General features: G+C 57.3%; 2 protein-coding genes across 8 annotated transcripts; both read left to right on the forward strand.

Annotated features, from left to right (window-relative positions):
• The first annotated feature begins 5,174 nt into the window (after positions 1–5,174).
• ABHD16B (abhydrolase domain containing 16B) lies at positions 5,175–6,843 on the forward strand. The gene has a single exon (XM_006175589.2). The coding sequence runs from the start codon at positions 5,374–5,376 to the stop codon at positions 6,784–6,786; it is 1,413 nt and encodes a 470-aa protein (XP_006175651.2). The 5' UTR covers positions 5,175–5,373; the 3' UTR covers positions 6,787–6,843.
• A 1,639-nt stretch (positions 6,844–8,482) lies between these two features.
• TPD52L2 (TPD52 like 2) lies at positions 8,483–25,373 on the forward strand. 7 transcript variants are annotated; one of them, XM_032461620.1, is made up of 9 exons: positions 8,483–8,647; positions 11,082–11,227; positions 13,065–13,213; positions 13,959–14,018; positions 18,259–18,360; positions 21,292–21,318; positions 22,174–22,215; positions 23,268–23,316; positions 23,841–24,077. In XM_032461620.1, the coding sequence occupies exons 1-9, from the start codon at positions 8,629–8,631 to the stop codon at positions 23,934–23,936; spliced, it is 690 nt and encodes a 229-aa protein (XP_032317511.1). In that variant the 5' UTR covers positions 8,483–8,628; the 3' UTR covers positions 23,937–24,077. The 7 variants fall into 7 exon arrangements, with proteins under 7 accessions (XP_032317511.1, XP_032317512.1, XP_032317507.1 ...); XM_032461616.1 differs by lacking the exon at positions 22,174–22,215 and having other exon boundaries at positions 8,484–8,647; XM_032461615.1 differs by lacking the exons at positions 8,483–8,647; positions 22,174–22,215 and adding an exon at positions 9,600–9,723.
• Positions 25,374–26,944: the final 1,571 nt, after the last annotated feature.

Genomic DNA, 26,944 nt, shown 5'->3' on the forward strand with positions numbered 1-26,944 from the left:
GGGCTGGCCAGGCTGCAGTGGGCTTGACCTCACGCCAGCTCCCTGAAGACCAAGGACTGGCAGGGAAGTGGGGTGGGGGCGCCAGAGCCTCCAAGCAGCCGCCCCAGAGCTCAGCAGACGTGAGAACAGACAGTGCCTGTGAGCAAGTTGGGGGAGGAAACTTCCAGGGTCCCCTGGGGTCAGCTCCAGGACAGTTGCCATTTTTAATCTGCGCAAGAGACTTAGAAGGAGCCGCGAGGGCTGTAACCTAGATCCACTCAGAGCCGGCCCTGGAGGTGAGGCCCCAGAACAGTCCCCGCCCCAAGCTGTGTGCCCCCAAGGGCAGAGGGACCCTGGCCGACTTTGTCTTGTCCTGCCAGAGACCTGAGCTCACGGTGGCCCTCCCAGCCAAGGTCCAAGGTAGCCTTACAGGGTCTGCCTGCTCTGGGCTGGCTTGGCCCCATCCCCCAGCCTCCAGGCCCTTACCTCCCTTCTCCTCCACTCTTGGGTGCGGGTAGGGGAGCCCCAATCTAGGGACCTGAAGGAGCCCCTCTCATGAGCCTGCAGCCCTAGTGCCTGGGCTGAAGCGAGAGCTAGCTTCAGTCCACCCATCAGGGCAGGTGGGAGACCCATGCCCCAGGAAGGCTGGCCTGGGGGCTCTCTGTATCAGGCACGGGGTGTCCTGGAGGTGCCCTCTGGCTCCCCGGGTTCCCCACCCGGTCCAGTCCTCCTAGACCCTTTGTGCTGGCCCAGGCTGTCTCTCAGATCTGTGCCCCCCCCCTCAATTCTGAGACCCCCCACCCCCAACCCCCTAACTGCTTCTCCACTCTTGGGGTGCCTGCCTGGACCCAGGAGACTCAGGGTGCTGCACAGGGGTGCAGTGGGGGATTCCCAGTAATGCCCACCCTGCTGGTGCTAGGATGGGGACTCCCATCACCCTCCCATTCTCCAAGGGCCACTATGTGGGCTGCTGCTTTGCAGACACACCTCCCACCTTCCACAGGCCTCTCCACCCTGTGAAAAATGTTAAAAATGTGACCTGGGGGAACCAGGAAAGGTGACCTCTGTGCCCTGGTGCAATCAGAGCCCCAGAAGAGCAGAAGAGAGGCTATACCGGGAAATGCGGCCACCTGCCACCATTGCTGGTTTTTGGGGTCGCATGTCGAAAATTTGTAGCATCCAGAGAGCCTAAGACCTGGCTCTTACCATTGCCCCATTCTTCCCCTTCCCAGGGCTGGGACTGGCCCTCTGAGGCCCAGAGGTCCAGGCCTTAGTTTCCATCCAGCCACCACAAAGCAGGCTGGCTGGCACCAGGGTCCCACAGGTGAGGGGCCTCTAAGTGGCAGGGAGCGAAAAGCAGGACCAGATTGCTGACTGGCTCCTGGAGCCTGGCCTGGTCAGTGGGTCAGGATCAGTCAACACTCATTAAACTTATCCCCACACAGACTGACAAATACAAAAACACCAAGCTGCCTCACGCAACTCACAGGCAAACACAAGCTTTTGGAAAAGTAACCTGGCCACACCCAGGCACACTCTTAGGAACCTGATTTGCAGGGAAAGCACTGACCTGCAAGGGTCCTTGGACAAGTGTGCTTGTGGCAGCTAAGGCTGATGAGAAAGATCCAGAACCTGGGTATGCACCAGCTGAGGGGACACAGGGGCCACCCTAGTCAGGACAGCATGTTGTGCGCGTTCGTGGGCAAATACAGGAAGGTTGACATTGGCATCTCTGGGCACCAGAGCGAGCTCGACAAGGACAGTCATCCTCCCCACACTGTCCTCCTGGCTGCACTGAGCCTATGTTACATTTTGAACAACAGAAGGAAGCCCCGCTTCACATCAAACTCTGTGCTGGGTGCCGCGGTGGTAGAGGGGCTCCCAGGCCGGAGTGACACTGGGCCCCCAATGTGTAGTGACCCTTCTGAGTCGGGTATGGGGCCCCAGGGACCACCCAGGAGCAGGGCTGTGGCCCACACAACGCCAGGGGGCACTGCGCATGCACTGGAGTCTGCATACATGGTGCAGACTGTGTCCCCCCCAGAGGCCTGAGCCCCAGCGAACTGGGCCCTCATCAGATTGGCCTGTAGGGCTCTGGACCCCGACCCAGACTTTCCCGTGATGGGGCCTCGTGTGTGGGGAGGCTGAGACCGACACTGCAGGAAGGCAGGAAGGAGGCGGCCGGTAGGGCATCATGCCCCCACAGCCCCACCACCCTTGAGGGGGCAGTTCTCTCTGATTCCAGATGTTCAGCAGCTGTCCCTGGCCACTTCCGCCCCTTCTCTGACCCTGCATCCGCCAGGAAGCATCCCCTCCTGTCCTCGGGCTCCAAGCCACCCCCCACCTTCCCGGCACCCCATTTCCTGAGCAGAGGCGTTTCTGCAGACTCAGCTCCCCCTCCCGCGGGCCGCTTCAGCTTTCCCAAGGCCGGCTGGCTGGACACCCTCTACTAGGGGCTGGGACCTGGCCCCCGCCCGCCCCTCCAGCCTCTGGGACTGGTTTTCTCTTTCTCCCTCCCTTCCTTTTCTGAGGTTGGCAGCATAAATCAGGGCCTCCAGGGAAGCTGAGCAGAAGGGCCAGGAGGGAGCCTGCCTCAGTGGGGGAGGGTGGGAGCCCTGTGGGGCGAAGGCCAGAGGTCACAGAGCCCAGCAGGCTGGAGGGGGGCAGGGAATGCTTGCTCAGTGTCTGCCTGTTGGACACTGGGAGTAGCCTCCTCTGTCTGAGAGCAGAGAACCAGGGACACAGCCCCACTTTCCCTGAGCAGACATGGTGGGGGGGGGCACAAGAGATCACTGCTGCTGCAGCTGGTCCAGTCTGAGGGGTTCTTCTGGTGAGGGGACAGCACGAGGAGGGCTCCCTTCCTGCCACATGCCTTCCCATCTCAACAGAGCTGCTGGTTCTGGGACACCCGTGCTCCCGTGGGCTGGGGGCAGGACTAGGGGGTGCTCAGGGGCCGGCTAAACACAGGGTGAGGGCTCCGGGGGGCCAGCAGCTCCAGACTGCTGACCTCTGGCCCTCAGAATCCGGTCTCTAGCTGCCCCACACCGGCCCCCGCTTCCTGCTGTCCGGGGGGAGCCAAGGCAGGTGGGCCTGGCTGCAGGAAAGCCTCTGCTTCCAAACGTAAGTCTCAGAGCCAGCCGAGACAGACAGGAGACTGCCCCCAGGAGGGCGCCACTCCTCCAAGCCCCATCTTTCCTCGGGGGGTCAAAACAAAATGTGACGTGTCCAACATACTGTGTGGACAGTCCTGCAGGACACCCCACCATGTACCCCTGCGTCTGCCTGGGTTTCGGCTGAGGACCAACAGGGCCCTCTGCCCTGTTGCTGGGGGTCACTCCTGAGGACTCAGAAAATGAGCCTGGAGCCTCTCGGTCTGCACTTCCCTCCCCTGGACAGGATAAACAGCACCTGAGTTTATGAAAAGGTTCCTAAGAGGGTAAAAGCCCCCACCCTCCCCTCCCCCAAGGCTTCCATCTCTACCCCAAACCTCAGGGCCAGGGTGGACATTTCAGGAGGACAGGGACCACCAATCCCAGAGGGCAGCTCGGCCTACCCCTTGACTCCAGGTGTGGTACTTGTGGGCTCCCTCCCAGGGCAGTCCTCCCACTGCCCCTGCTGCCACCCAGGACCCAGGGAAGAGGGCAAGTGGTTGCAAGGCAGAAGGAACTGTAGGGGAACCCTTGCCCAGGTGGGCCAGTGGACCCTTGGTCCTCAGGACCTGAGCAATGAGTGAAGCAGTCCAAGCTAGAGTCAGAGCTGGATAATCAGGAAAACTTGGAATTCAGCTGGCCTGGGGAAGGGGTGCTGGGAGTAGGGCTGCCAGACTTAGCAAAAAACAACCAACACATCTATGAACAGGATATCCAGTTGGGGTTGAATTTCAGATAAACAGTATTTTAATATGAGGAAGACGTTTCATGCAATACTTAGGACATACTCATCCTTAAAAAGTATGAGTTGTTTATTTGAAATTCAAATTAAACTGGGTGTTCTGTATTTTACCAAAAAACACGGGTAGGGGGATATTCAACCTTCTCCACTCACTCTGCTAATTGACCCCTCCTGCCCCCAAGCCCTAAGGACAGCAGCAGTCCTCAGCTCTGCTTTCCAAGCCTGGCAGGGCTGACTGGGACAGCAGTGGCCGCGACTCAGGTGCACAGGGCATGCCAGGCTCTGGAGCCCCCTACCCAGAGGGCTGGGGTCTCTGAGGCAGGCCTCTTGGGTTCTGAGGGCCCGGATGGCTTCTGTTTCGGGTCCAGGCAACAGTTGAATGAGCCCCTGGAACCTGGCTCTTCCCATGCTCCCCGCTAATAGACTCTAACCCTGCCCCCTCTGCTGGCAGGTGGACTGGCCCTCTCTGGTGCAGGAGAGAAAGGGGAACCCACCAGAGCCCTCCAGAAAAGAGGAAGGTACAGCTTGTGGGGTGGTTTGAAGGGGAGGAGGGCTCACCAGGGGCTGAAAATGAGGAACACTGGCTAGGCAGGACCCACCTGGGGAAGGCACCCATGGAAAGAGGATCTGGGACAGGCGGGGGTTTCCAGGCTGCACTCACCCCTTTCCTGGGAAGGATGGGGTGCAGGGGCAGGGGCCTAGGCAGTGGACAAACACTGCCTTCCTGCTCCAGCAGCCCCACCAGCTAGCCTTGGCTGCTCCCCTGCACTGGGAAGGCCGGACAGGAAACTGCTACTCATAGTGGGTGCCATTCTCCCGGACCCCCCCCCCCCGGTCTTTGCAGATGCTCACACAGCCTGATCCCCGGGGTGCTTCTTCCTGCCTCTGCTCCCTCTCCTACAAGTGCAGGCACCTCAGGAGGTGGGACAGGGTCCCACAGCAAGCTGGTTCAGTGTGTGGGAAAGCATTCATTTTTCCCAGCAAGATCCCAGCCACTGCCCCAGAAGAGGTTAGGGCTGTTCGACTTCTGGCCTGTCTGTCCACCTTCAGAGTGGGATGCTGCTCAGGTGTGGGTAGAGGTGGGCTTGGGCATGGGTGGGAGGCTGGTGTGGCAGGGCCCCCAAGAGGAGGCAGGCAGGAGGGTCTGGGGATGGTGTGGCGGCAGCGGAGTCCTAACGCTGTGTCCCGGGGGGCGGGGCAGAACTTGAGGCCCACCACCCCTGGGGACCTTTTGTGCGCCCATCATGGGGTGTCAGCCTCTCTCCCAGCAACAGTGACTCACAAAGCTGGCCAGCGCCAGGCAGATGCCGCCTCCCCTGGGTCCTGGAAGGCCCAGGTCACAAAGGCCATTAGGGCCAAGCCCCCAGAAGGCACGTCCCAAGGCAGCCCTATCCGCGCTCCCCTCTGCAGCTACCCGCAGGGCCGGGCCTGGACCTCCAGCCGCGACCCTGGCCCGGCGACTGGGCGTTAGGGCTCGGTCCGTGCCTGGTGACCTCGAGGCCCATGTGCGTGGTCTGCTTCGTGAAGGCGCTGGTGCACGTGTTCAAAATTTACCTGACCGCCAACTACACCTACAATTTCCGCAGCTGGCCGGTGGACTTCCGCTGGGATGACGTGAGCGCCGCCTCCAGGGGTGGCAGCGGTCACCGCGCGCTAACGTGCGCGGCGGCCGCGGCGGGCGTGTGGCTGCTGCGGGGCGCGGCGCTGGGCGGGGACGCGCCGGGGCGGCCACTGCGCGGAGCGCGCAGCCAGGCGCAGTGCCTCCTGCAGCAGATCCGCGAACTGCCCAGCCAGCTCGCCAGCTATGCTCTGGCCCACTCGCTGGGTCGCTGGCTCGTGTACCCAGGCTCCATGTTCCTGATGACGCGCGCGCTGCTGCCGCTGCTGCAGCAGGGCCAAGAGCGCCTCGTGGAGCGCTACCGCGGTCGGCGCGCCAAGCTGGTGGCCTGTGACGGCAACGAGATCGACACCATGTTCATGGACCGCCGCCAGCACCCGGGCAGCCACGGCCGTGGCCTGCGCCTCGTCATCTGCTGCGAAGGCAATGCCGGCTTCTACGAGATGGGCTGCCTGTCGGCGCCACTGGAGGCCGGTTACTCGGTGCTGGGCTGGAACCACCCCGGCTTCGGGGGCAGCACCGGCGCGCCGTTCCCTCAGCACGACGCCAACGCCATGGACGTGGTGGTCAAGTACGCGCTGCACCGCCTGCACTTCCCGCCTGCGCACGTGGTGGTCTACGGCTGGTCCATCGGCGGCTTCACGGCCACCTGGGCTACTATGACGTACCCAGAGCTGGGTGCGCTGGTGCTTGACGCCACCTTCGACGACCTCGTGCCGCTGGCGCTGAAGGTAATGCCCCAGAGCTGGAAGGGGCTGGTGGTGCGCACCGTGCGCGAGCACTTCAACCTCAACGTGGCCGAGCAGCTGTGCCGCTACCCCGGGCCTGTGCTGCTGCTCCGGCGCACACAGGACGACGTGGTCAGCACCTCGGGCCACCTGCGCCCCCTGCCGTCCGGCGACGTGGAGGGCAACCGCGGCAACGAGCTGCTCCTGCGCCTGCTGCAGCACCGCTACCCCGCCGTGATGATGCGCGAGGGCCTCGCCGTGGTGACCCGCTGGCTGCGCACCGGCAGCCTGGCGCAGGAGGCCGCCTTCTTCGCGCGCTACCGCGTGGACGACGAGTGGTGCCTGGAACTGCTGCGCTCCTATCGCGCGCGCTGCGAGGACCTGCGGGAGGACGAGGAGGCCTGGGGGCCGCACGGGCTTGTCTTCCCCTGGCTGGTGGGCCAGGGCCTTAGCCCGCGGCGGCGCAGGCAGCTCGCGCTGTTCCTGGCGCGCAAACACCTCAAGAACGTGGAGGCAACTCACTGCAGTCCGCTGGAACCAGAGGACTTTCAGTTCCCCTGGAGACTGTAGATCGCGCCTTTGCGGGTCCGTTCCGCACACCCCCAAATTAGTAAATCTGGCCCTGCCTGGGGGAGGTTGGGGCAGCAGAGAGGGACCTGGTGCTCTCCCTTACTGCGGCATCCCCTTCTCGTCTTTCTCTTCCTCCCTCCCAGTCCATTCCCAGCTCCTAAAGGGAATGCAGAGATTAACCTGACCTAGTGTATGATGGTGGTTTGATCACCTCAAAAGGATGGTGGGAAGAGGGACGGTGGGACGCCAGGAGGGGTCCTGCACCTGGCCTGGGTCGTAGCATGCTCTGGGAAAGATGAAGTGTTGAAGGGTCTGTGCAAGTCGCCGCTAGCTGTGAAGGGACATTAGCTTTGGAAGGCTATACAGGTCTTAGCAGCTGGACCTTCCCAGGAGTGTGATACTGCTGCTTCATAGGTTCTCCCCCCTTACCTTCCGCCAATCCCAGCTTCTACAGGACTCAGAGTAAGTGGCACATCAATGTGGGACTACAGTCACACCCGCACTGACCACTCATTGCTTAGTTCCTGACTCAGGGATGCAATTCAGAATGAGAAACAAGCCCTTTTTATTATCCATGTACATGAACTGCATGAAACAGGGACTGCTTGCTGGCTGTCCCCAACCCTGGGGAACAGGGGCTGGTCAGGGTGGGTTGAGCTGGAAACTGGAAAAACTGAAAGGCAAGTGGGGCAGACATAACTGACAGGCCCAGAGCAAGACCTGGCCTTGATGCACCTGGGCTACTGCGAGCATAGGTAGGTACCTAAGGTGATGTAAAGTACCAGGAAGACCTATGGGGAGAAGGTGAGCTTTGAGCTGAGACAAGAAGAGGAGCTAGTCAGCTGACGAAGGGCTTTCAAACTTAGGGATAGACACAAGCAGAGGGCTCCGCCGGAAGGAGGAGTGCTGTTCGGAATGGTCAGATCCTCAAAGCTTTGAATACCATTAAAGAATGTACTTGCAGAGACAATTAGTCAAAGGGGGGTAAGTCCTCGGACTTGTTTTAGCGGGACTGGCTTGTCTAATGGTTGCACACCTCTCCTTTGAGAAGTCTGGCAAACTTTCCTTCAGAGTCTGCCGCAGCTCGACTAGCTGTGTGGTGGGCAAGTTACTCTGGCCTCAGTTTCCTCATCTGTAAAGTGGGGAGGGTCCCACTTGGCTCACCGAGTTGCTGTGAAAAGGAAGTGAGAGAACGCGGGGGTGCGCGCGACGCAGCGGCGCCTGCGGGGCAAGAGGAGAGCTCGTGCTCGCTTTTTCCGCGCAACCGCCGTACAATCAACAACCCCCACAAAAAAGACGGACTCAAAAAAAAAAAAAAAAGAAAGAAAAAGAAACTCCAAAGTCGGGGGGTCAGCCTCGAAGGGATCTCAAACGTCCTGAGTCTGACCAGCCAAAATACCCTCGTAGGCAGCGGCAAAACCCCTCGAGACCTCCAAGAGGCTCAGCTCTGGCCTTCCATAGCGCCAAGGTGGACGGTCCTCCTACATCCCACCTTCCCCGTGCTCCGTAGGACCGTTCTACCTGTGAGTCTCGCTGGTGGAGCTGGCCTTCCTTTCCGGCTTCGTCCGCAGCCTCGGCCAATCAAGTTGAAACGGATGAACCCGGACTGCGCCAAACAACGCCCTCATTGGACACCGCTCGTTGGGGGCGGGGCGAAGGCAGAGAGCGCCTCAAAGCGGAAGTGGGTCGTCGCGCCGCTGATTACGTAATGCCGCGGCGGCTGGAGGCGGTTCCGCTGTCTGGTGTGTACGCGGCGAGCGATACCTGGTGCGGCCCGCTCGGCTCCCACAGCGCCCGCGACCCCGGCCTCGACGCCAGCTACGGCCTGGCCGCCGCCTGAACATGGACTCCGCCGGCCAAGGTACCCGCGGGCCCGGCGCCTCTGCCGCGGATTGGCCGGGCGTCGCGCGGCGGGCGCCGGACCGTCCAACTGCGCCTACCCACCCCGCGGCCCCTCTCCAGCTCCCAGGCTCCCGGTGTCGAAGCTACAGGCGGGTTTTCCGCCCCCGGCTGGGACCGCTGCGAGCTCTCTCTCCCCGGCGCCCTTCCCTCGCCTAGAATTCAGGTTTTCCTCACTCCGGGCAGTTCTTTCTACGTCCCCGCCCGGCGCTTGCGTGGCCGGCCGCCCCTGCGCAAGGCCCCCGGGGACACTCCTTCTGGCCCTGGACCCGGGCCGAGGTGCTGTGCGCGGCTCCCAGGGAGGGGAGGGGAAGTGTAGCCGTCCTTGCGTACGGCGCAGCGCCCCTGGGGTGGCAACGCTGCTCTGAGCCCAGCCTACTTTGGGGTTGTCTCAAGGGGGAAAGGGTGCAGTGAGTCAGGGGCACACCCAGCATACCAGGCCTGTTTCTGGAACAGACACCCCAGACCAGTTTGGATGGCCGCTGAGGTGTGGAGCGGGCCCAGGAGATTAAAATCTTTAGTCTGTCTTTTGTTCTGGGTTTCTGTAGAGGGCATGCTGAATTTCTACGTTGACATAGGTACACTGAGTAATTTCAGGATGCTCTTCTACTGTTTGACCTGTATCAGCATATTAATTTAAACGAACAAATTTTTTGAGTTCTGATAGATTCTGTAAGTTTTTCAACTTTTAACTTACTTACAGAGTAATTCAGCGTCAAAAGCCCCGGCTCTGATAAGTTCAAGAGGCTTTTCACTGTTTGACTTGCATCTCTAATTTAGTTGAACATGGTCACAAGCACTGGGTTCTTGTCGCGAGAAAGGCAGAGAACATTTACTGAGCACTACTATGTGCCACACACCATGCTAAGCCTGTTTCCCATGTCTTTTTCTGTGTTTAGGCTGAGATTGGTCCTTGTTTGCCCCCATTTTGCAGATGATGGTACGGTACAGGGTTAGCTGAGACTCACCAGGTGAAGGACTCTAGCCCCTGGTGTTGCCTGCTGCACCAGCCCATGCTTATTTTCTGTAGGCCCTTTGGTAAGACACTCTCCTGCCTGTCTCTCCTAAGTCAGGGTGTAGTGAGGTTGGTATCACACAGAGTGATTGTGCAGTGCCTAGCATGTTAGGTAGGTGTCCATTTTCTCTCTGGAGGTGATATCCATGGGATCCATTTTTAGCTTTACAGGCAGAAACTGTCTGAGGACCTTCATTTGTTCTTTAAAAACAGAAGAGTTGTAGAGATTTTAAGGCATTTACTGAATTTGAGTAAGTCTAATATAACAGATACAAATATTAAAGTAAAAGCACATAGGCCGATCTCAGTTAAAAATCAGTCAGTTGATTAAAAAAAAAAAAGTGGCATGCTTCATTTAGTAAACATCTCTAGAGAACTAAGGAAGTGCACAGCTCCAGCCACGGGGGGACCTGGGAAGGGAGTGACACAGCCAGCTAAATGCAGCATCTCTGATTTTTCGTGCATTCTACCTATTTTTAGCAGACTATGGCTTCTAGACTAGACAAACATCTGCAACGGGAGACACTTTTACCTCCTTCCAACCTTTATGCCTTTCATTTTAACTTACTTTTAAATGTGCCAGACACCATATAGAGCCCCTTCATGGAATGTGCTGTCCGTAAGGGAGCATATTTTCAATGCTGGTTGTATAAAAGTACTAAACAGCTGTGCACTAGAAATCGAAAAGAATTGAAGTACACCCATTTTTCCCTGTGTGGCATCTTAAACTTCTAGCACAGACAGGAAGATGCATTTAATGGGAAGAAAAGGTGTGTATGCAGGAGTAAGAACCCGCCCTGGGCGTAGCAGAAGTGTGTGGAGGCAGTGTTCCTTCTGCACCTCCCTACCTGCTGTGGCCCCTTTGCTGTGGGTGCAGGTTGAGGACTTTGTTTTGCTGACTCCCTGTGGGGCTGCATGGCCGGCATGTGTTCTGTGTGTGTAATCTTAGCTTATGCTCTGGCAGAGCAGTGGATTGGTAAGTGCTGCTTGTTGTGTGTACAGCTGTATTAAGGTGCTTCACTCTAAAAAGTGGAAGATCTATTAGATCTGGCTGCTTTGTTTGCAGCAGAGGTTTCCTGTCTCTGAAGATAGTATTCTTGAGAGAGACACCAGAGTTAGGGAATGGCTGCCTTGTGCCAGCACTTCTAGTGCCTGAAGAAGCATCTCAGGTAGCCTGAGAGGTGGCTGCCCTCAGTCTGGTGGCTCAAACCATCTTTACTGAACCTATTAGAGAAGACATGTTGTATCCACGGATTCCCCCTCCCCCTTTCCCATAAACCTGCCCTTTCACCCTTGCTTCCTCCCTCAGTGGAGACCTCTGCCCTGTTTTCTCCCCTCCCACCTCTTACTTGACACTGTGACCACCTTTTGTCTCTGGCAGATATCAACCTGAACTCTCCCAACAAAGGTCTGCTCTCCGACTCCATGACGGATGTCCCTGTTGACACAGCAGTGGCTGCCCAGGCTCCTGCTGTTCAGGGTCTGACGGAGGCTGAGGAGGAGGAGCTAAGGGCCGAGCTTGCAAAGGTGCTGTGTCTTGGCCATCCATTGTGGGTGACTGCGAGGCTCTCTCAGGCTAACGAGGGGCCAGAGTGCTGGCTGTGCCCTGGAGAAGGTGCCCTGGAAGGTTGTCCTGGGGGCCCCACAGAAACTGCTCTCTGCACCCTTTGTCTGTATGTGTCTGGCACCTTGTAGGTGCTCCCAGAGGAGCTGGTCCACATGGGGACAATGGCTCGGAGCATACTATCTACTGGGAGTTCCTCTTGGAATTAACATGACATTTTCAAGACCCCACAGATGTAGCTGCCCCTGGACTTTCATTTTCCTTTTAAAAATGCTTGTCTTGTTAAAAAAAAAAAAAGCTTTAAGTGACCGTTTTAAAGCGAGAGTGTCTTGAGAGGAAATAGAGATTAAGAATTAAAGCCTCTAAGTATAATTTTTATTCAGACCAACTGCCAAGAGTGTTTCTTTTGCAGCATGATATGGAGTCTGATAGTGACTCACTTGAGATTCCAGAATCTGGGGAAATGAAGTCGTCAGCACCTGACCGTAGCGTCCAGTCAGGCAGAGGCTGGAACACGCTGAGCACGGTTCTCCCCTCTTGCCTTCAGAGACGAGCACATCTGCATACATTCTGGGTCCAACCCTAGGTCTGAGCAGGGCTGGTCGTTCTCAGCCTCAACCTCAGCCCCGGGACAAGGTTTCAGATCACAGAGAAAGAGTGTGGCTATTTCTGAACTGAACAAAAGTTAAGGGAGAAGCAGCGAGAAGTCCCAGGAGACTTACACTTTGCCCTTTATCTCAGAACTTGTTGGTTTGGAGAATAAAACCAGAGTCTTTTCAGAGTCAGGCTGCAAAGCAAAGAGCTCTTGTGTCACTTCACATTTAGGCTTGCGTGTGCACGTGCTGTTAAGCCCCCGTTGGTCCAGGCACCGTAAATGGAACACTGTAGTCTCCGTTGTCCTTGCTGGTGTGACTGATAACAGTTTGGCTTTAGATGACCCTGTAGTTTTGGGGGTTTTGTTTTAATATTTTCTAAAGCAAAATCTGGTGATATGCAGGGTTCTAGGCTGTTGCTGGTGCCTTCATCCAAACAGTCACTGTTTAAAGAAAGGGACTTTTTTTGGTAATGGCTGTCCATGTAGATGCTGAAAGTATGGAGAACTCTAAGATAGGAAGGTTTCAAAGGATGCTCCCTTTTATGGTTACATTCTTTTATTCTGAAATATAAGGTTCCAGTCTTTATCGTCAAGATTGTTTCTGACTTCAATGAAACAAACAAAGATTGTTTCTGTTGCCCAACTCAGACTGCACGAAAGGGAATTTGCCTTTGCCAAGGCCTGGGGCTGCCCTCAGGAACACAGATGTCATAAAAGGTTGTTTCTCTGTCACGTGGGTCTCTGGCCGTCTGTCCATCTGTCAGCTCTACTTCCTTCCCACTGCCTATGAAATTACCCCGTGGTGCAGATGGGACCTGGCTGCCAGCAGTTCCACTCTCTGAGATCCAGGCCCGGACCCAGAGCCTGGACAGAAAGGGCTTCTCTATTCTAAGACCTGTGACCAGTCCCAGGGAAGAGCTCTGACAGGCCTTGCTTCATCCCCACGGGTTAGTTGGCACTGCTATCCATAGCCCCACCGAAACACTTGGCTTGGGAGGATGGGGCAGTTCTCCGGAAGTTGAGGTGCTGGTACCAAATAAAAGCAGGACAGATGTCTGCTGTAGACGACTCCTAAGACGAGTTACATTTCTATAAATGGAAATTTTTCACATAATTCTGAGGAACCTCTCGTGCTGTGTGCATAAGGATGCTAGTCACTTTGTGTGGTAGTGATGCTAAATCACATCGACTGTGTGCTTCTGCAGGTGGAGGAGGAAATCGTCACCCTGCGCCAGGTGCTGGCGGCCAAGGAGAGGCACTGCGGGGAGCTGAGACGGAAGCTGGGCCTCTCCGCCCTGGAGGGCCTGAAGCAGAACCTGTCCAGGGGCTGGCACGACGTGCAGGTCTCCAGCGCGTGAGTACCTGCTCAGCTGTGTCCAGGGCGTTGAGTTCTTAGAAGGTGGCCATACTAGATAGTCGTCCAAGCAGAAATTGACAGGAAGAGTATGTTTTGGGTCTAAATTTGAGAAAACGCTAATTAGGCACTCAGTGAGACTGACTTGCCTGTGGTCCCTGTAGCCCAGTGTCTGCTGAAGTGGACATGAGTCCTTCTCATGAGCGTGATGTCACAGCCCCAGGACCTTTGACCCAGATGTGACTCAGCTCTCTGAATTTGGGGAGTGCGGCTCTGTGGCTCCTCTGACACATATCCTCTGAGGTGGGGGGTGGGAAGTGTTCCCCCGTCCAAGAAACCACGTCCCCACAGAAATATCAAATTAAATTTCATACATCTCCCTGTGAAAAGCCCATTTTGTGCCTAGGAAGTTGTAGGTTTTGAATCCCAGAAGGTGACTGTCAGAGTAGTGTTTTGGGGCCACGGGCTGTGCCCCCTTACTCCCCAGGAGCCAGCTTAACATCAGATGGCCAGGTGCTCCCTTGGCCTGTTGGGAAGAGGGCTGGTCAGCTCTACCCAGGCCTCGCCTGGGCCTGCAGAGAGGTGCTGGGCGGCAGCAGCGGCGGCGGCCCTTGTCTCAGCAGGCTGCGGGTGCAGTCTTCCTGCTGGCTGGTCCTTCTCTGTTTTCCCTGGAATTTCCCTGCAGGTCAAGACCTGAGTTGAAACAGGTTTTCTAAATAATTTACCGCAGACTTTCTGTTTTTAGCTATGTGAAAACTTCTGAGAAACTTGGAGAGTGGAATGAGAAAGTGACGCAGTCGGACCTGTGAGTGCCTTTGCCACCAGCACGCCCCTCCCCTCCCCCAACACTCCTCTTAGGGACAGGGGGCTGTGCACACTTGGCACAAACCTTGTTTTGGTGTTTTCCTGGCTGTTTTATTTGTAATACAAAATTTCTCCTCTGAAACACAAATGAAACTATTCTTTCAGCTTTTCTGGAGTAGGGTGCAGACGCTGAGGGAAGTTCTTTCAGCCACCAGACCACACTGATAAGTCCCCTCTGTCTGACACGTGTCCCTCAGATAAGAGGCCTGGGCTGGACTGGGGTGGCACCTCTGGCTGGTGGCTACACCTTGGGCGCCACCTGGACTCCCCCCCCCCCACCCCAAGACTGGCCCCAGCCATGTGTTCTCAGATCTTCACCTGCACTTCAGGGTGGGTCATGCTGGGGTGGGTGGGGTGCGGTGCAGGCCGTGCTGGTGAGATCTTGAAATAGGTCCTTTGGTCTGAGAGGCATGGAGCTATGGGCCACACAGAAGATGAGCCGAGTGCGAAATTCTCGTGGAAAGTGTCTGTCAGAGCTTGGGTCCCACGTGCCTCCTGATGTTCTGTTGAGATCCTTGAGTGAGTTAATAGCACTTCCTTTACCTTTGCTCCAACCTGACCAGTGTTTTAAAGCAGTCGATTACTGGGATTTTTCCGTCTTGTTTATAAGGAAGTGCTGTCGTGGTTGCTGGAGAACATGGGCAGAAAGTCCTTCCGTGTTGGGCCGAAAGGAAATGGTTGCTACCAGCCTGTCTTAGAGGTGCTGGAAGCTGGGTTGGCTGGCTATGCAAGTGGAGCCTTTGCAGCCTGGGGTCACCAGGGGAGCCGGGCACTGGGTGGGTCGGCGGTTGGAGTTTTATGCTGTTTGCTTGGCCTGGTGGGACAGCTGTTCCTTGCAGGCAGGCTCACAGTGCAGTCGAGCTGAAAATAATTTTAGGAGACCGTAGTGCTGTTCTGTAAAACCAGCTTATGTGAAGCTGCTGGGATACTGTTCCACGTCATCAGGGTTGTGACTCCTCCAGAAGAAACCTGTGGCTCTGGTGTGTGCGTGTGTTGGCCCTTTCTGAGCACTTCGCCAGGCAGTGGCCATTCCCATGAGGTCTCAGCCCCGATTCTATTGGAGTTGTCAGAGCTGGAGGCCTTTCTGCAGCAACAGCCCACACGAGAACAACACAGCTCGGGATAGGGTTGCTGAAAACAGCTGCTCTGCGGCCCTGAGGGTGGCTGGTTGGTGCCTCTGCAGTGGTGGCCACAGGACCCTGCCCACACGATTACTGCCAAGGGCCTCTGCCAGGGAAGGTGCAACCGGAAGGAAGGGCCCTGGCTTTCTGGTGGAGGTTGTAGACTCCTTTAGCCCAGCTCGGCCCGAAGGGGAGGAAGCCAGGCTGTGTGCAGCCCTGGTGCTTCGCTCCAGTGACGCAGTTAATGCTCACGAAACTTCTTCCCTCCACCAACTACTTTTGATTCAGCAGCCGTGCTCTGTTGTGGGGTGGTCACCAAATGGGATCCTTTTTATAGGTAGATCATAGCTAAAAGCATGCCTGGAGTGGACACCGATAAATTCCACAGTCACTTGTTGGCACATTCTTTGGTCTCAGGTGACAGGAAGCACAGCTCCAGATGATAGTATTGGCTGGGGGGGAGCAGTGCCTGGCCTGGCGAGAAGCCCCTGCTCCAGGCCTGCCTGAACAGGGCTCCGACCAGTGCTCCATCGCCCCTCCTTCCGCTTGCCCCTCTGTGTGTGGGGGTGCCTAGTGGGACGGGACTGTATCTTCCCAGCCTGCAGCCCCACCGCAAAATGGCCCGGTGTGGGCCTCACTGGATGTTCACTGTGGTCTGGGAGTTGTAACCTCTGACCAGTCAGATTGGGATCACATGCCCACCCAAGTGGGAGGTGGGGAAAGCCCCCCAAAGGAAGATCCAGTAGGTGCAGCTAGCAGATGCTTCACACTGACTGTCATGCCCACCGATAGTCGGGGGGGGGGTCTGTTACCCTAAAAGGTGGAAGTAATTCCCAGAGGAGCTCTGGCCAGGGGAGCACGGCCTGGTGCCCTCAGCACGAATGGGGCCGAGTTACCTGGACACAGACACTGTTTCTGCCCTAGTTTGGAGGTTCCTGTTTCTGAAGGAGGCACTTGTGACACTTTGTTTCCATATCCCAGAAATGCTGAGGGCTGTGCCATGTGGGAAAGTGGCCCCCAGCGAGTACCTCTCCTGTTGGGGATTGGGTGCCTAGGCCCTTTTGGGTCACCTTCTGGATGCTCCTCGTCACCAAGGACTTTTCTCTGTGACGTGTTTCCCAAGCTTGGTCATGTGGGCCCAGACAGAGATTCTCTAAGGATTTTTCTTTAAATCTTTTGCTTCAGACTGTTCCACTTCAACAAACCACAGAGTGTTCACAAGATCTTATGTGTTTATTGTTTTGGGGAAAACTGGGCTTGGAGACGTGTTTGGAGTTTCTGTTCCTGAATCCCAATATCACGTATCATTAGTCACCTTGCACTTGGTGTTGTGGAAACCATGATGTGGCTCCAGGTGCGCCGAAGGCTGTTTCTTGCAGGTGATCTTGACTCCCTTTGACATGAAAGCAGTTCATCAGCCCAGCCCCCAGGGTTGGGGTTGGGAGGCTCAAGCAGGCACTGCAGGTTAGGGGCCCCGCAGAAGGTTCTAGAGCCTTTCTTTGGCAGGCTGTGTTGTGGGGAATGTGCTGGTGCACCTGCCCAAGGTGCTCCTCCACCTCTGTTGCCACAGTCTTACTAGGCCCTGAGACAGGCCGTGGTGGAGGTGGCAGTTCTGGGTGAAGGTGCCTTCCGGGCACAGTCTGGATGGAAGCCGTCTGAAAGCAGGCGTGGACTTCGGGTTTCAGTGAGAGTCAGCCATGGCCTAGAATGGACCCTACAACTCTGCCCAGGTGGTCCCATCTGGGCCCTGGCTGTGCAGATATCTGGGTTGCTGTGCAGGTGGTTGGAGTTCGAGTTCCGTGATAGTTATCAGACTATCCCAGGGGAAGGAATTTCTGGAAGTCAGATTTTTCTAAAGCCTGGATTCAGAATTAGACGTCCTAATGGCTGTTGGATTTAGGAAATCCCGAAGCAAGTTTTTCAGTAAGGATTTTAGAAGTTATTTTCTCCCCATTATTCCAAAATTACTGACTTTCCTGGAAACTAAGATAAACTCAGCGACTGAGTGACTTCAGGACATTCCAGACTCTTGCTGGGAAGCAGCACAGGTTTTGAGTCCTGGGCCCTGCTGAGCAGCAGACAGTCCGAGGCCCCGCTGTGCTACGAGCCCACTGCTGAAGGGAGGGAGGCCCTTGGGGGTACTTGGGCTGGGTCATCCCCACAGGAGGGGGCCCGCAGGGCGCAAGATGGGAGGAGGGCCCCCAGCAGGCGTCAGTGGGTGGTGGGTGGGAAGGAGGGGGTGAGAAGCCCTGCTGCTGCTGCGCTGCTGCTTGGCCCAGCCCCCCGGGACCGGGACGGGTGGCCCCTGCATGGCCAGAGTAGGCTGGCATCTCAGGAGCCCTGCCGTCTCGAGCCATTGTTGCTTCAGGGTTGCCAGGTTGGCCAGAAAGGAGCTCTGGGGTTCCACTGCTGTGTCTTTCGCTTATGGTGGTAGCTGGTTGCGGGCTGCTGGCTCAAGGTTTCCTTGCTGTCCCTGTGGCTGAGGCACACTGCCTGTGCTGGTCCCGCCGCCGTTGAGGTCACAAGCCATCTTGTGTGGATGGTTGGGGCAGGATGGCATGGAACAGGTGGTCTCTGCTGTGAGCCCAGACCACCCCCTTGCACCGAGAACAGTGGCGTGAGGTGGAGGTAGGTTTCCCCAGATCTCCGAGGACGTTGTGCGGACAGTGCTGGAGGCTGGAGGGGCTTCTGGGGTATGAGAGGGCCAGCACACCACAGACCGCACACAGCGCGCCCCCGTGGGTGTGGCTGAGCTCTTCTCCCCTCAGGGGACTTGTCTGCTCTGCTGCCCAGGGCCTCGGGCTCTGTGGGAGGACCGGAGAGCTGGGAGAAGTGAGTTTCCGAAGAGATGGAGGAGAGCCTGGGCTACAGGGTTGTCGTGACCTGGCAGTGTCACTTCTGTCCTTGACGCATGTCCCCCGGGTCCCTGAGACTGGATGCGTGCCCGTCCCCGGTGTCCAAGCTGACTCACTACCCCTCCTCTCTGGGTGCCTCGTCCTTAGTGTTTGGGCTGTGGCTGCGCCCTGTGTCTGGTTGGCTTAATCGGTGTTTCTCTTCCAGCTACAAGAAGACTCAGGAAACTCTCTCTCAGGCGGGACAGAAGACGTCAGCTGCCCTGTCCACCATGAGCTCTGCCATCAGCAGGAAGCTCGGAGACATGAGGTGAGACTCCTGGCCTGGCAGCTCTGCCCTGGGACCTGTGCTGGTTGGGTGAGATGTTTGGGGTCTTATCCACTGGAGCATCTGCAGGAAGCCTGCCGGGGCCCCGGGGCTCAGATGAGCGTGCCCCGGGCCTCTCAGCACCCGCAGATGTGGCCACACCGGCTTCAAACCAGTGGTTCGCAGACCCTTGTTTTCTACCTACTCTGCCATTTCTGTTTCTCAAGGTGGGGGGGTGGGCGGTCCCTGGTGTCTTTGGGTAACTTCGGTGTTGCGATTGGTGAAGGCGATGCGTCTGATTGAAGTTTCACAGAGAGAAGATGACTGGAGGCCGGGGGTGGGTGGTCGGTGTTGGCCGGTGGAGCAGCAGTGAGGACACTCCAGGCCAAGTCGGTGTTTGTCAAGGTGTTTGCCTGACCTGCCCTCAGAGAGTGTGCACACTAGGGCCTCAGACTGAGTGTCCTTTCCTGGGAGCTGGCGAGACCCTCTTGGCTGCCTGAGCACCTCCTGAGCAGGGCCTGGGGGTCAGGGAGTGCCCACCCCCGGCCTGATGGACACGCCTGCTCCAAGGCAGGGTTCGCCCTGCTTTTCCTGCTCTGGGCTCCATGGCTGCATCTGCAGGGCCTCCCGAAGCCAGAAGCCAGGGCGTGAGTCCTGGCGCAGCTTCTTTCTCACTGTGCCCTCAGGAGGGCCTCCCTCAGGGTTGCTGGGATGAACTGGTGAGTGACAGCGCGTGGTGCAGGTCGTCACCATCACCAGCACCCGGGACTTGGCCCCCGGGTACCACTGCCCCGCCTGCCCTGGCCCTTGACCCATGCTCGGGACCAGTCCCCTCACTTACGAGTTTGAAGGAATGCCTCCCTGTGGCCCCCACCCCATCCTGAGGCTCCTGTCTCCTCAAAGCTGAGAACCCCATGGTGTTGCCTGCGGGCTTGGCGTTGGGGGTCTACCCAGCCTTGACCTCTTGCCTCTTACCGTTAGGTGGGCCCCCTTCCTGCCTGCTTGGTTAGGCATGTCCCTGCCTTACAGGCCTACAGTTGCCTTGGCCTCAGGGTGGGAGCTCTGCCCTGGCCCTCCGAGCCCTGGGCCCCTAGCCAAGCAGAGGGCAGCCTGGGCCCAGAGCCGCACTCACCTTTTATCTTTGTTTGTGTCATTACCCATCTCCTCTCTCACACCCCCAGCTTTTTATTTTGAACAATTTCAGACCTTTGGAGAAGCTGAACACTCAGTAGGCAGTCTGTGTCTAAGGAGCGTGCCCCCCTCTGGGGGGCCCTGTGGGTCACCCTGCAGATGCAGGCCTTGCCCACTGTGGCTGTGATTTGGGCACAAGAGGCCCCCAAGCTGTGGCTCTGCGCCAGCAGCAAGGAGGGTCTGTGGGACTGCGCCCGCAGGTGTCGCCCTGGTCTGCTCGCACGTGACTGTGGGTGTGACCCTGTAACAAGTCACTGGACATTAGCCTCCTGAGTCGGGCTGCGGAAGAGCTGGTGATAGGCTGATCACACGCCGCTGGTAGCCTGGCCAAGCTCCTAGGGGCTGCCGCAGAGGGAGCGGGCACTCCTGGCTGTGCCTGCTCTCTCCCCAGAGCGTGGGCTGGTGCCAGGGAGTTTGAAGGAGGCAACACATCTGCTGTGCTCAAGTCACATCCTCTCCTGGGAACGTCCTCACACAGTTTTGAGTGTGTTCAGAGTGCTCTGGGTGGAAATCAGGCAAGAGGGCAGAGCCCTTGCTGCGAGTCATGGTGGCCATCTCGATGGGGCGTTCACACAGGCTGCTTTTCCCTGGGAGGACAGTGATGTGACCCTTGTTCTGTCTGCTCCTCTGCCCCCGAGCTCCCCTCAGAACCGGCTTGGCTGCTGACCCAGGACACTGAGCCGCAGGTCCCGTGCCCACCAGCCAAGGCAAGGGACCTGGTCGCGTTCACAGCGCCTGGAGCAGTCATCCTCTTTGCAGGGGTCTCGCCCCAGGGACTCTCGTCTGCCATTGGTTTTGTTCTCTTGTGTCTTCAGGGGAGCCGTGAACACAGGCGTCTCAGGGTTCTTGGTGTATCCTCTCACGTGTTCCTGTGGTCTCACCATGCGGTCTCATGTGGTTTCTCAGGTCTCATGAGATCCATTGGCCCCCATGGTTTAGAGCTCATGGCCGACAGAGTTCACCACTCCTTGAGAAGGCAAATCAGTCTCAGGGAGATTTCCGTCATGAGTTCAGGATTGGGTGATACCCTGTGGGCTACTGCATCAAGATGTTTGGGGCCAGGTCCTGCTAGACACCCCACACCAGCTGGAGCGGCCCTGGTCTGAGGCTTTTTACATCCCCTGGGGTGTGAGGTGGTGGGAGTGGAGCAGGGACCTGGATTGGGGTCAAAGGCTGGGTTAATGCAGGGTCGGGCCTCCGTCCTGCCGGGTGACCTTTGACAGGACGCATGCTTCCTTCTCCCACTGAGAGGAGCAGGAGCTGCAGCCCACCTGAGTGGTGTAGGCACAGCAGGCCATGTAACTGTCAGTCCTGAAGTGACTGCTGTGTTGTGCCCCTGATCCCGTGCCAGCAGCAGCCCTTGGACACACTTGGGTTTCTAGGGTGGCTTCTGTCATCCCAGGTGATGGTGCAAGAAGTGCTGGGCCCAGGGGCGTCCCAGGCCCCTCTGCAGGGTGGTCTGCTCTGGCCTGTCTCCCATCCCCGCTCTGCTCACCTCTCTGGGCTTCTCTCCTCCAGCCTGCGCCCGGGCTCGGGTCCCTCATGTGGGACTGCATCCCGGAGGGCAGGGCGCCTGCCAGTCATGCCCACGAGGGAGCGACGGCCTCTCGGGGGTGGGACGTGGGGAGATGTCCTGTCCCTAGTGATGTGAGGTCCCTGGGGTCCCTAGCAGAGGGGCCGGGGCAGGATGGGGCTCCCTTCCTAACGCTGCATTTCTTCTTTCCTGCTGCTGCCGCCTTTCAGGGCTCGGCCGTTCTCACACTCCTTTAGGTAAGACTGACGCTGGACACACCTGGGGAAGGCTTTTCTCTGACTCCGGGCAGGGTTGGTCCTGGCTGGCCTGTGGGAGGCTGTGCTGGGGGAGGTGGGGAGGGGCCCAGCACAGAGAGGCGCCCAGGAGTCATCAGCAGTGAGATGGAAGCAGGGCTGCTCCCCAGGCTCATGGATGGCACTGTCACCCGCCCACTCTGACCCAGCTTCACAGAGGGTGTCCATCAGCCTACACCTGAGTTTATTCCTGAAAGGGGGCGTGTTTGCATGGGAGGGGGTCCTGCTGACCCTCTCGCTGCTGTGCTCTCCCCTCCCCCTTCTCCCCAGGAAGCAGTCCTGCCCCCTAGAGTTGAGTTGGTCTCACTTCCTGCTGAGGCCCCTTTCTGCCCCGGGCGTGTGGGACCCAGTCTGACCACCTCCCGAGCAGCCCTCGAGCGGCCTGGACTGCTCTCGCAGGCAGCACCAGCGCTCTTCCAGCTTGGAGGTCTGGAACCCAGGCCAGAACAGCCATGACTTTACTGTTCTCCCTTGACCTGGCGGTTTCTCTTTAGCTTGCTGGAAGGCACGTGAGGACACCTGACAGCTCGCGGCACCAAAGTGTTGGTCGCGCCCGGGTTTAGGTCCTCTCAGTTCCACTGTTTCAGCGCCCCTCAGCGGTGTCACACTTCCGGGGCCACGAGTGGACCACCTTGGGTCCAGTTTTCCTTGGGTGAGGGCGGCCTCGCAAGGCTTCTTTGTAGTGGCCGGGGCTTTTTTCAGCCGCGCGGGCAGTGGGGGCAGCTCTCTGCCAGAGCAGGGCCGGCGGGCCGCCTCAAGATAACTCTCCTTCTCTGCTCCCGCCATGCTTCCGAGCAGCAGCGCCTCCATCCGCCACTCCATAAGCATGCCGGCCATGAGGTAATGTGTGTCCAACTCCTGAGCCCAGGCAGCCAGTGGAAGCCAGGGGAGCCAGGGTGGCGGGGGTCTCCTTCTGGTCCGCTTCCCACTCCCTGAACCCCTTCCGGCCTCCTCTCGGCTGAGGCCTGGGGACGACCCCTTCCAGGTTGAAGAGCTTGTGGAGATGAGGTTGAGAGGAACCATTGTGCCAGGCTGGACTCCACCTGGAACTTTCTAGGGCCAGCCTTGGGGTCGGGCCAGGGAGGAGCAGAGAGGCTTGCACACAGGCCCCTCCCAGGAGCCTTAAGGTGTCTCCACGCCTTTTGTGAAAACTGTTTGGTCTGTATGTGGAGAACACCCAGAGCTGTAGCTGGTTTCTCCTTGAAGTCCCCACCCATGTTCTCCCCTGCTCCAGTGAAGCCTGGGTCTTTACAGAGTTCCCGTCCCTGTTACAGGGGAACCTGCTGCGACGCTGTGCCCCAGAGCCAGCTGGGGGTCCTTGTCAGGCTGCCCCTAGAGGTCTGGAGGGCAGGGAGGCTCTGAACCATTGAGGGGAGCTGGTTATATGAGAGGTTGCTGGGAGCGACTGGGGCTGGCCTGCTTTTTCCTCTGTCTCCTTCTCACTCTGCTCCCAGCATTGTCCTTGGTTTCCCCTTTGCTTGACTTCCGTGAGAGGAACACGTGGGACTTTTCATTACCCCAGTATGTGTGCATCTAGGGCACAGCATAAACAAGCCTGGCAGCCCACCTGCTGCCCAGTCGGGTCTGCAGTTCACCCACGAGAAGTCTGGGTTTCACCGGCTGGTGGCCTGCAGATCTTCTGTCCTGCAGTTGGTGGGTTTGGTTGACCTCGGGTCTGACCTGGGAAAGCCTCCGGGGCGACCTTGGCTGCGCTCTCTGCAGAGGGTGTGCCCTCTTCCCCTTTTTCTTTTAGCTTGTCCCAACTTTGCAGTGAGCTCTCTGGATTTGGCGGGATCTCCAGAGGATGACCCTGACCCTGAGGCCCTTCAGACTTAGGAGGGCAGCACAGCCATCTGCTCCTGTACCGACATGTCCTTCTTCTCTTTTTAAAGGAATTCTGCAACCTTCAAGTCATTTGAAGACCGAGTTGGGACCATAAAGGTAACTGTGCCTGGGCTGGCCCTCCCGGTGGGGGTGACCTGTCACTTAGGTAAACTCGTTTAGTCAGTGTAGGTGCACGTGCTATTATGCGAATTGACGCAGAGAGGCCTTGTTCCTTGTGCACAGTTTTTCCCAGTGATGAAATCCTGCAGTACTCAATCAGGGGTGATGCCATCACAGTCAGGATAGAGTGCAGTTGTCCCCCTGGCACCCTGCCCCTGCCCTGCCTCTAGTAACCACTGACCTTTTTCCATTTCTGTAGTTTTTACCTTTTCGAGAACGTTGTGTAAATGGAACCATACAGTGTAGCCTTTTGGGGTTGGCTCTTTTCACGCTGCTTAATTCCTGAGAGACGTCCAACCTGTTGCCTGTGCTGGTGACATGCCTTTTGTATTGCGAAGCAGTGTCCGTGTTACAGAAACTCAAATGGAGATTGGAGTTTGAATTCCCAGCAAGGCCTAGGGTTTGCCAGGGCTGCATGCTCTGTCTCATGTTTTCCTTTCTTGGTCTTTTCCCATCTGTAGTCCAAGGTTGTCGGTGGCAGAGAGAATGGCAGTGACAACCTTCCCTCCCCGTCTGGGAGTGGTGAAAAACCCCTGCCCGATCACACGCCCTTCTAAGCCCATAGAGGCTTTGCCCGGCCCCAGAACGAGCACACCCTCCTTGCCACAACTGCAGCTTCGCTCAGCGGGGCAGCCAGCCAAGCCGTGGCGAATGCACAGAACCAGTTTTGAGGACAACCTCGCATCCACATGGGGACGTGGCCGCTGCGCTCACATGGGTTAGAGAACACATCTTGTATACAGATGCTTTCCACTGGGTCGGCAGGTGCAGCAGATCACTGTGCCATCCTGCCTTGGGGGCAGGAAGCAGGCAGGGTGGTGGGTCCCAGGGGGTCTAGAGCCAAAGCCCAGCCCTCTTTGGGAATCTTGTTCGTTGACCAGCCTGCTGAAAGGGTGGTACAGTGATGAGTGTAAAATGCGTGGTGTTTGCTAACCCCTCCCTGAGTCTCAGGAGGAAGGGTCATCCAGGAAGCCCTGCCTGCTCTGCAGTTTTATTCAGAACGCTCAACAAGAAAACTGTCCGTTTTCTGAGACCTTCCAGAAGAGAAACTGAGCATCAGCAGCTGCCTGATTGTTACACTAACGATCTAGCTTTAACAAAAGCAAATTCTTTATTTTTTAAATGCAGTGGGTTTTTTCAAAAATTAAACCTAAGCAAAGCAGCTTTAGCCTCATAGTTAGAAAATATTATTTCTCTGAACTCAAGCTGAAATACACGCCTTACATCGCCTTATGCTTTATCTGTTTATGATGTTTTATACAAATGAGGGTTCCATCGTGGGTTTTGAGCACTCTAGAATTCTGCACCCAGCCAAGTGGCAGCATGCCTGTGCCAGTGGTGTGTTTGATTTCACAAACGCGCTCCGTCCCTCTATGAAACTCGCTTCTCTCTCCTCTCAGTGACCGTGGCACTTCCCGCTGGCCGAAGAGCTCGTGGGCTGGTGGGGCGGGGGCCGTGCTGCCCCTGTGTGGACCAGGCCTGGCTGGTGCATCACTGGTCGGCAGCCCCAGTCGGCCTGTGGACTGCATGCTGGGGCATTGGGGTCGGCTGGGACTCTGCTGTCACCTTTTCTCAGGAGCTACAAAGATCTCTTTCGCGTTTGATGCTGCCATGTTCCGGCAGCTTTTCCCTGGGCCCCATGTCTGGTGTGTCCAGAGGGGCAGCTCCGTGCCTTACTGGCTCTCGGCAGGCAGAGACTTCGCCTGCATCTGTGCACTCCAGGGGAGGAGCCGTCAGCTTAGTGTCCGCCTTGGTTGGCGGTGATGTGCTCTCCGGTACCTGACTGCCTGCTAGTCACTTCAGACACCCTAGGTAGGGGGTGCAGTCCACGCTCGTGCCTTGGGAGGAACACCCACGTGTTCTTTCTCCAGGGTTAGAATCTCTCAGACGTGGTGTGGTGAGGAGGCAGGGTGCGGGGTGATAACTGATTTATCTTTTCCTTAAGTAAATACTGGGTGATTTGTCAATAAAGCATTCCTTTGGGGGAAAATCCACTCCGGCTTGTGTGGTGTGTCTTACTTCATTCAGGAAGGTGGCGAAAGGGGCAGACAGACTGACACAGGCCTCCTTGGGAGGGGCACCAGGAAATAGACGGCCTCAGATGCAGACCCCAGGTCTTCAGTGCCTGGAGAGGATGTGTTGGTGACAGAGCTGTGGGGTCTCTGGAGAAGGGGTGCAGAGGACGGGAAGGAGCTGGCCAGGAAACAGTTGAATCAGCTGGGCTGCCAGAGCTGCGCAGGCTGGACACTCTGGCAGGAGGGTGGCCGCCCGGCCAGGACTCACTCCACTGCAGGGCTTGGGCCTGCCGTGAGCACCCTTGGTCAGGGGAACGGAGGAGGGGCTCACAGAGCGGGACGTGGACGTCAGGAAGGAGAGGGTAATGCCGCTCGGGCTGGCCATCCCATCCTCACCTCCCCGCTCTGCTGGTGGGACTGCGGGGGCAACAGTGACAGGCAGATGACAGTCCTGAAGCAACAGGCGGGTGCAGATGGGAGATGAGCTGAGGGGAACAGACAAGACCTGGCAGGGCCCTCTGAGGGAGCAGCAGGCACACTGGTGGGGCCCCAGGGCGATTCGAGGACTTCTCTGTTAAGTGTTTTAAGGGAACCTGTCTACAGGATTCAGAGTTGAAACTGGACAAGAGGTGCCCATTCCCTCCCTGCCCCTGCCCACCTTCTGATGACTTCATCCTCTCCGTGTTATCCTCATACAGAAACAGGCAAATGTGAGTGTGTATTCTCATTTCCTTCCCATTCTTACTCAAAAGATGGCTTACAACTTTCTGTGCTCTGCCTGGAGTGCTAGCTGCATCCACCCTCAAAACTTGGAGGGAGAGCCTCCCTTCTGCACTGCCCTGGTGCTGCGCCTGTGTCCGTTCACATATCTGTTCCTGCTGTCCTGGGTGTGCCCAGGGATAAGTCCCTCTCCTGGGAGTATGAGACCTCCTTTGGGGTCAGAGAGCATGGCTTGCCCCAGATGCAACAGCAGGGAAAGTTACTGACTTGAACTGATATGAAATACGCGCCCCAGCACCACAGTCCAGCACAACAGTGAACTGGTACCAAGCTGGAAAAGAACCACTGCCTGCAGTCAACATTTAATGTTTACGTTGGAAATGGGTTCTGCGTGGTTTTCATGTATTAAACATTTTGATGTCTTGTGGGTGAGAGTTTGCTAGGCTTTGCAGGGTACAAGGATGGCTGACATGGACCCAGCCCTCAGCCCTGACTTGTGAGATGAGCCTGAAGGACTGGAGGAAGCCGCGGGGCTGGTGGGCCATGGGCACAATTGCGGGGCTGGCATTGGAGGGTAGCTGTGGCACCTGCTCCCCTGAAATCTCAGTTCTTGGCCTCGGGGTGAGGATGAAGGGCCCGCCTCGCCCAGTCAAAGGGCCTGCAAGGCACGGGGCTGGACTTCAGCCACTATCGGCATTTGACAGTGTCCTCCCTGTCTTATCTCCTCCACACAGTTTGATCTGTTTATAAACACAATTGGAGTACTTTTTGTATAGATCATGCATCTTGCCCATCTTACTTTCAGGAGCTATCACAACTTTTTGATGCCA

This window comes from Camelus ferus, chromosome 19 (assembly GCF_009834535.1).
Source record: "Camelus ferus isolate YT-003-E chromosome 19, BCGSAC_Cfer_1.0, whole genome shotgun sequence".
Lineage (NCBI taxonomy): Eukaryota > Metazoa > Chordata > Mammalia > Artiodactyla > Camelidae > Camelus > Camelus ferus.

What these genes read in the sequence shown, in the direction of transcription:
- ABHD16B (XM_006175589.2), top strand. Translation starts at nt 5,374, where the DNA reads ATGTGCGTGGTCTGCTTCGTGAAGGCGCTGGTGCACGTGTTCAAAATT.
- TPD52L2 (XM_032461621.1), top strand. An exon ending in TAAGGGCCGAGCTTGCAAAG is followed by an intron (nt 11,228 to 13,064) that starts GTGCTGTGTCTT and finishes GTGCTTCTGCAG; the next exon opens with GTGGAGGAGGAAATCGTCAC. An exon ending in GACGTGCAGGTCTCCAGCGC is followed by an intron (nt 13,214 to 13,958) that starts GTGAGTACCTGC and finishes TTCTGTTTTTAG; the next exon opens with CTATGTGAAAACTTCTGAGA.